Source organism: Mandrillus leucophaeus, unplaced genomic scaffold, assembly GCF_000951045.1.
Source record: "Mandrillus leucophaeus isolate KB7577 unplaced genomic scaffold, Mleu.le_1.0 Scaffold52, whole genome shotgun sequence".
Classification (NCBI taxonomy): Eukaryota; Metazoa; Chordata; class Mammalia; order Primates; family Cercopithecidae; genus Mandrillus; species Mandrillus leucophaeus.
The window spans coordinates 2,763,445-2,771,728 of record NW_012105586.1 but is presented as its reverse complement, the minus strand read 5'-3'; the positions used below and the strand labels follow the sequence as shown (position 1 = coordinate 2,771,728).

Genomic DNA, 8,284 nt, shown 5'->3' with positions numbered 1-8,284 from the left:
TTTGAGACAGAGTTTCACTCTGTCACCCAGGCTGGAATACAGTGGCGCAATCTTGGCTCACTGTAACCTTCACCTCCCAGGTTCAGCCTCCCAAATAGCTGGGATTACAGGCATGCGCCACCATACCTGGCTAATTTTTTTTTTTTTTTTGGATGGAATCTCGCTCTGTTGCCCAAGCTGGAGTGCAATGGTGCGATCCTGGCTCACTGCAACCTCCACCTCCCGGGTTCAAGGGATTCTCCTGCCTCAGCCTCCGAGTAGCTGGGACTACAGGTGGGATTACAGGTGCCCACCACCATGCCCAGCTAATTTTTTGTATTTTTAATAGAGACACGGTTTCACCATGTCTCTATTAAAATACAGACTGGTTGTTAAACCAGCCTGTATTTGGCCAGGCTGGTGTTAAACTCCTGGCCTCAAGTGATCCGCCTGCCTTGGCCTCCCAAAGTGCTGGGATTACACGCATGAGCCACCACGCCCGGCCTCTTATTCTACTCTTAAGATTATTTCCCCAGTGACCTTTCCTAGGAAAGGGAATGTTGGCCAACTGAGACTAATTCTGCTTAAGACACAAGGCAAGGAAGTCAGAGCCATGTTTTGTTGGCCTAGTTTCTAGGCTCCAGGGTTGGGCCTACTGACATGGTCCCAGAGGGCCAAAGGGGTTTTGCTTGTGGAAGAATGGGAGATCCGGTCTTCTTCCCAGGATGTTACAACAACAGGTAAAGCAAGGTTTCTACTGATCCTTGCTTGCTGTGTTGTTGGGTAGACACTGGGATGGCATGGGAACCTCATTTTCCACAATTTGACCAAATTCTGGAGCAAAATGATAATAAAACAACTCCTCCCAGCTGTCCATGAGCCAAATCTGGCTGAGGCATTAAGAATTGTTTTTATGTATTTATTTATTTATTTATTTATTTATTTATTTATTTATTTTTAAGACAGAGTTTCACTCTTGTTGCCCAGGCTGGAGTGCAATGGCACGATCTCAGCTCACCGCAACCTCCGCCTCCTGGGTTCAAGTGATTCTCCTGCCTCAGCCTCTCAAGTAGCTGGGATTACAGTCATGCGCCACCACATCCAGCTAATTTTGTATTTTTAGTGGAGATGGGGTTTCTCCATGTTGGTCAGGCTAGTCTGGAACTCCCAACTTCAGGTGATCCACCCGCCTCGGCCTCCCAAAGTGCTGGGATTACAGGTGTGAGCCACTGTGCTTGGCCTGTTTTTACATTTTTAAAGGATTATTTAAAAAAAAAAAGAGAGAGAAGAAACAACAACCAAAAAAACCATACAATAGAGATAGTTTGTGGCCCACAAGTCCTAAAATATTTTGGCACTTTGCCAAAAAAGCTTCCCAGCCCCTGTTCTTACTCCAGTTTACAGAGGAGACAACTGAGGCTCAGAGAGGGAAAGCAACTGGCCTGAAGTCACACAGCTGAGTACTGGTAGAGCTGGGACTAGACCCAGGTCTGTCTGGCCCACGTCAGAGCGTTCTCCATCACAGAAGGCATCTGGGCCAGAAGTAGTGGCTCATACCTGTAATCCCAGCACTTTGGGAGGCCAAGGTGGGTTGATCATCTGAGGTCAGGAGATCGAGACCAGCCTGGCCAACATGGCGAAACCCTGCCTCTACAAAAAAATACAAAAATTAGCCAGGTATGGTGGCATGCGACTGTAATCCCAGCTACTCGGGAGGCTGAGGCAGGAGAATCACTGAAACCCAGGAGGCAGAGGTTACAGTGAGCCGAGATCGAGCCATTGCACTCCAGCCTGGGTGATGAGCGAAACTCTGTCTTAAAAAACAAACAACAAAAAAAAAGTTTTTATGTTTTTGAAGGGTTATAGGAAAAGAAACAACAACAAACAAAAAACTATACAATAGAGATAGTATGTGGGCCACAAGTCCTAAAATATTTTGGCATTTTGCCAAAAAAGCTTCTCAGGCCCTGTTCTTACTCCAATTTACAGAGGAGACAACCAAGGGTCAGAGAGGAAGAGCAACTGGCCCAAGGTCACACAACCAAGTGCTGGTAGAGCTGGGACTAGACCCAGGTCTGTCTGGCCCACATCAGAGCATTCTCCATCACAGAAGACGTCTGGTCATTCACATCACCATGTGTCTCAGGGCCCCCAGGGAAGTCACCTCCCTGTGCCTGCAACACAGGAAGCACCTAATACGCGGTAGCCACTGTGATCTGCAGCGTCCCACGGCACAGGGCTTGAGGGCAGCCGCCAAGATGCGGGCAGAGGAGTTGGGAGGAAGGGGCACTTGGGAGAAGGTGGCCACTGAGGGGCTTCCCTTCAGTGTGAACTCTGCTTTTCCATCAGAGGGGTTCGAGTTCTGGAGCCTGGATGTGAATGGAGGCGATGAGTGGAAGGTGGAGGATCTCTCTCGAGACCAGAGGAAGGAATTCCCCAATGACCAGGTCAAGAAATACTTCGTGACTTCATATTAGTAAGATCCGGGGACTTGGGGTAGGGGAAAGCCCAAATCTATTTACCCTGGGGTCCCTCCCACCCTGGAAAGGGGCAGTCCTAGCCCCTCACTGCCCTAATGGTGAGCCCCAGCCCCTCCCACCCTTCTGCCTGCCCCCAGCACCTGCCTCAAGTCCCAGGTGGTGGACCTCAAGGCCGAAGGGTATTGGGAGGAGCTGATGGATACCACACGGCCGGACATCGAGGTCAAGGACTGGTGAGTGCCTGGGGCAAGGGTCTGGGGGGGGGCATGCCAATCAGGCGCCCCACCCCTGCCCTGCCCCCAATCTCCGAGGCCCTGATGGGCCCTCCCTCTCCCTGCAGGTTCGCAGCCAGGCCAGATTGCGGGTCCAAGTACCAGCTGTGCGTTCAGCTCCTGTCGTCCGCGCACGCGCCTCTGGGGACCTTCCAGCCAGACCCGGCAACCATCCAGCAGAAGAGCGATGCCAAGTGGAGGGAGGTGCGTGGGCCTGGGAGGCAGGGGCAGAAGCAGATTGTCCAAGGCTGAGGCTGCGGTCAGATGGGGCCTAGGTTCAGATCCAAACTCTGCACCTTCTCACCTGTGCTTCCAATGCTCTGAGCTTCACTCACTGCTTCTGTAAAATGGGTATATAGTGCTTCCATCGTAGAGCTCTGAAAGAAATCAGTGAAATGATGCTGGCAAGGCCAGGGCCAAAAAATATTCCAAAAGGTTGGCAGGGCGCTTTGGCTCACACCTGTAATCCCAGCACTTTGGGAGGCCCAGACAGGCAGATCACCTGAGGTTGGGAGTTCAAGACTAGCCTGACCAACATGGAGAAACCCCGTCTTTACCAACAATACAAAATTACCCAGGCGTGGTGGTGCATGCCAGCTACTCAGGAGGCTAAGGCAGAAGAATCACTTGAATCCAGGAGGCGGAGGTTGCAGTGAGCCGAGATCGCACCATTGCACTCCAGCCTGGTCAACAAGAGGGAAACTCCATCTTAAAAAAAAAAAAAAAAGAAAAAAGAAGAAAAAAAAATTCCAAAAGGTTGACTGTTTGACTGTTACTAATTACTAGTATTGATTATTACTGTTTTCTAGACTGGGGTCAGCAAACGTTTGTTTGTTTGTTTTAATTTACTTACATATTTTTAGGGACAGGGTCTCTATCACCCAGGCTGGCGCATTCATAGCTCACTGCAGACTCAAATTCTTAGGCTCAAGCCATCCTCCTGCCTCAGCCTCCTGAGCAGCTGGGAGTACAGGTGCGCACCACCACTAATTAAAAAAAATTTTTTGGCCAGGCGCGGTGGCTTAAGCCTGTAATCCCAGCAGTTTCGGAGGCCGAGACGGGCGGATCACGAGGTCAGGAGATCGAGACCATCCTGACTAGCGTGGTGAAACCCCGTCTCTACTAAAAAAAATACAAAAAACTAGCCAGGCGAGGTGGCGGGCGCCTGTAGTCCCAGCTACTCGGGAGGCTGAGGCAGGAGAATGGCGTGAACCCGGGAGGCGGAGCTTGCAGTGAGCTGAGATCCGGCCATTGCACTCCAGCCTGGGCGACAGAGCGAGACTCCGTCTCAAAAAAAATTTTTTTTCTTTTTTTTTGTAGAGATAGAGTTTTGCTTTGTTGCCCAGGCTGGTCTTGCACTTCTGGCCTCAAGTCATCCTTCTGCCTCAACCTCCCAAAGTGCTGGAACTACAGGCATGAGCCACTGTGCCCAGCCCTAGCAAATGTTTTCTTAAAATGACAGACATGAATATTTTAGGCTTTGCAGGTCACACTGTCTTTGTCACAATTACTCAACTCTCTAACTCTGCTGTTGTTGTGTGAAAACAGCTCTAGACAATATGTAAATGAATGGACATGGCTGTGTTCCAGTAAAACTGTATTTATAAAAACAGGCAGTGGGCCTGCAGGTCATCGTTTGCCAACCCCAGCCCTGTCCGATAGAACTTTCTGTAGTGATAGAAATGGTCTGTGTCTACACTATCCATAAAGTAGTCAGTAGCTACATGTGACCACGGAACAGTTAGTAAGAGCCAGTTTCTAGTACAGCTGAGTACCTGAATTTTTTTTTTCATCTAATTTTAATTTTTTTTTTTTTTTTTTTGAGATGGAGTCTCACTCTGTCGCCCAGGCTGGAGTGCAGTGGCGCGATCTCAGCTCACTACAACCTCCACCTCCCAGGTTCAAGTGATTCTCCTGCCTCAGCCTCCTGAGCAGCTGGGATTACAGGCATGCGCCACCACACCAGCTAATTTTGTATTTTTAGTAGAGACGGGGTTTCTCCATGTTAGTCAGGCTGGTCTCGAACTCCCGACCTCAGGTGATCCACCCACCCCGGCCTGCCAAAGTGCTGGGATTACAGGCGTGAGCCACCAGGCAGGGCAATTTTACTTAATTTTAGCTTAAATAACACATGTGCCCTGTGATGAGCATATTGGACATCCTTTGGCAGCTTGCAGTTTCTTTCCATTCCTTTGGGCTGAATGATAAACCTGTGGAGTGGACCAGCAGGATTTTGCTCCATTTTATAGATGAGGAAACTGAGGCTCAGAGAAAGGAAATGATCTGTCCCAAATCACAGAGCTCAAACTAGAACTCCACTGATTTCTAGACTGGCACCAAGAACTCAGCCACTTCCTTGTTCCCCTGCCCCCCTCAGGCAGTGCCACACTCAGGGTCAGCTCCCACCCTTTTTTTTTAAGGCTCATTTTCTTTTCTTTTTTTTGTTTTTTAGAGACAGGGTCTCACTCTGTTGTCCAGGCTGGAGTGCAGTGGCGTGATCACAGCTCACTGCAGTCTTGAACTCCTGCCTTAGCCTGTACTCCTGCCTCAGCCTGCCTGGAAGGACAGGCACACATCACCGTGCCTGGCTAATTTTTTTTTTTTTTTTTTCTTGTAGAGATGGTATCTCACCATCTCTGGTTTGCAACCAAACTAGTCGCAAACTCCTGGATTCAAACAACCCTCCCAGCTCGGCCTCCCAAAGTACTAGGATTCCCGGTGTGAACCACCACACCCAGCCTGAGTCAGCTCCCTTGACCTTTCTCCCCTCTCTACCTGCCCCGCCAGGTCTCCCACACATTCTCCAACTACCCGCCCGGCGTCCGCTACATCTGGTTTCAGCACGGCGGCGTGGACACTCATTACTGGGCCGGCTGGTACGGCCCGAGGGTCACCAACAGCAGCATCACCATCGGGCCCCCGCTGCCCTGACGCCCCCTGAGCCCCCATCTGCTGAACCCTGACTGGTAAACAACTGCTGTCAGAAAGCGGCTGGGCTTGGGAAGGGGAGGTGGAGGCCAGGCGTCCCCAGACCTCTGACCCTTGCCCCCAGCTGCCTCTTCTTTGTGGAGCCTCTCAGCGTGGGCAGCCCTCACATGCTGGGGTGGGGGCCAGCTCTCCCCAAAAGGTCTTGACCTGAATGATGGGTGAGGAAGCCTGCATGGGCCCCTTTCAGAGACGGAGCACCTGAGATGTGAGAGGTGCGGTGTGTTCCCCTGGGCCCCTCAGAAAGTCGAGCTTGGAGGCCAGCCTGGATCTGTCTCTCCCTTCCCCTCCTGGGACCATTCTACCTGTGTTCTTTGACCCTCAGAGCAGGGACAGGCAAGACATCTGGCAAGCCTGCAGCTGCCCTGATGGTGCAGGGAGGTGACCATGTAACTCAGACCAGTCTGGGAAGCGGAGGGTGGGCTCGTGGGCCATGCTCTGCCCCTGTCTGCTGCTCCCAGTCTCTTACTCTGCCTGCCTGCTCAGAAGAGGTGGCTTTAGCCCAGAGGCTCAGGCCCGGTCTGAGATGGGCAGACCCAGAGTGGAGTGGGGTCCAGGTCAGGTGTGGACTTTCCTCACTATCAATAGAGCCTAGAAGCTAGACGGGTGCCAGGTGGGGGTCAGGTTCCCAGAGGACTGAGGGAATCCTGCACAGGATGTCCCAGGGTAGGTGGGGAGCAGGGTTGGGACCCGCTCTGACAGCTGGACACGTGAGCCCTGGATGAGTATGGTAGGGTGTTTGAAGGATCCCCTGCCCACCTCCCAAATCCAGGCCAGACCCCCTGTGGCTTGGAGAGCATTCCAAGCCCCCACCCCACCCCTAGAACTGGCATTCCCAAGACCTCTGTCTCCCACCCAGCCACCCTTGGAACGTGCCTCTTGTCCTGCTGGAAGGACAGCAGTGTTCTCCTGACCTCGCCCTACTGCATGCAGTCAAATAAAAGGTGTGCCCAGCCTAACCTGTGCCCTGTGGTTTCTGGAAGGAAAGGCAGACTTTAGGTGGTCCCGCCGGGGCACCTGGTACAATGGTGTGGCTTCTGCCTAAGGTACAGAGGGGTTGGCATTTCAGGAACCAGACCATCACAGAAGCAGGTTCATGGGACAGACCCCTCAGTGAGCTGCAGGTGTCTCACCTGGCAGCCGTCCAGTACTGCTGGCTTCCTCTAGAGGCCCAGCCACAGGCTGGGGTTGGGGTGTGTGGACATCTCTGAGCAGCCCTTGAGTCCACCTTGTGCCAGATCAGCAGTGCCACCCAGGCTCTGCCTTCTGGTGTTATTCTTTGCCAAGAGCTTTACTGACATTGGATGAAGCCGAAGCATTTAGAATGGTGCCTGGCACACAGCTGGTGCTTGATATGGTTAAGCCTTGTGTCCCCACCCACACCTCATCTTGAATGGTAATCCTGGGTGTTTAGGGAAAGACCTGGTGGGAAGTGACTGGATTATGGGGGCGGTTTTCCCCATGCTGTTCTCATGATAGTGAGTTCTCACGAGATCTGATGGTTTTACAAGTGACAGTTTCCCTGGCTCCCTCCTGCTGCCACGTGCTTCCGCTTCACCGTCCACCATGATTGTAAGTTTCTTGAGGCCTCCCCAGCCATATGAAACTGTAAGTCAATTAAACCTCTTTCCTTTATAAATTCCAGTCTCGAGTATTTCTTTATAGCAGTATGAACATGGACTAATACAGCACTTAATAAATACTCCTTACATTTAGCTATCTCAATCAAGGGTGGGCTAGATAAGGGCTTTGGCCAGGGCAGGATCACCATCCACCAGCCCATGGCAAACTGCAAAAGGACGGCCTTCCATGGAGAAGACGTAGCCCTGACTGCAATTAATGTGGCCTGGGCCAGTCCCCTTGTGCAGTGCACAGCCTGCACAACCCTTGGTGGTTGCCTGAACAAGGTGCTTGCTAACTATTTGTTGACTGATGGAAGAAATTCATGAACTTACTCCTGACAAAAAACCTCAGGTTTTTTGTTTTTTTGAGACAAGGACTGGCTCTGTTGCCCAGCCTGCAGTGCAGTGGTGCAGTCTTGGCTCACTGCAGCCTCCCAGGTTCAAGCGATTCTCCCACCTCAGCCTCCGGAGGAGCTGGGATTACAGACATGCGCCACCATGCCCTGCTAATTTTTGTATTTTTAGTAGAGACAGGTTTTTTGCCATGTTGGCTAGGCTGGTCTCGAACTCCTAACCTAAAGCAACCTTCCCCACCTGGGCCTCCCAAAGTGCTGGGATCACAGGCGTTAGCCACCTCCCAGCCCCTCAGGTTGTTACCTGCGGAGGTCACGCCCTAGGGAAAGAAGGAGCCTGCTGGGTGTCAGCTCCTCCCTCTAGGGAGTGAACCGAGGGTCAAGGGTGGAGCCCTGGGCCCCTTAAGGAAGGAACTAGTGCGGAGGTCCGCTGAGCTGCCTCGCGTTCAGGGAGTTTTGCCTTACGGAGGAGGGGGGTGCAGGTGTGGGTGCTGAGCCGCCCGCCGCCTGGAGGGGGAGACTGAGCTTCAGGACACGCAGGCCGCAGCGAAGGCCCGGGCCCCAGGGACCTCAGGTTAGTCTTCCCGCGGCGA

General features: G+C 52.2%; 2 protein-coding genes across 3 annotated transcripts in view; both read left to right on the top strand.

Moving 5' to 3' along the window:
* Positions 1-6,675, top strand: part of FBXO44 (F-box protein 44) — an 8,650-nt gene extending 1,975 nt beyond the window's left edge. The window contains exons 3-6 of one of the 2 annotated variants that reach the window (XM_011996597.1): positions 2,329-2,455; positions 2,597-2,692; positions 2,800-2,935; positions 5,519-6,675. In XM_011996597.1, the coding sequence (XP_011851987.1) occupies positions 2,329-2,455; positions 2,597-2,692; positions 2,800-2,935; positions 5,519-5,662 (503 nt within the window). In that variant the 3' untranslated portion in view covers positions 5,663-6,675. The remainder of the gene's footprint in view (positions 1-2,328; positions 2,456-2,596; positions 2,693-2,799; positions 2,936-5,518) is intronic. The other variant, XM_011996598.1, reaches the window with a different exon arrangement.
* A 1,425-nt stretch (positions 6,676-8,100) lies between these two features.
* Positions 8,101-8,284, top strand: part of FBXO6 (F-box protein 6) — a 17,235-nt gene continuing 17,051 nt past the window's right edge. Inside the window, exon 1 of the mRNA XM_011996592.1 lies at positions 8,101-8,265. The gene's annotated coding sequence lies outside the window, so the exon portion shown is untranslated. The remainder of the gene's footprint in view (positions 8,266-8,284) is intronic.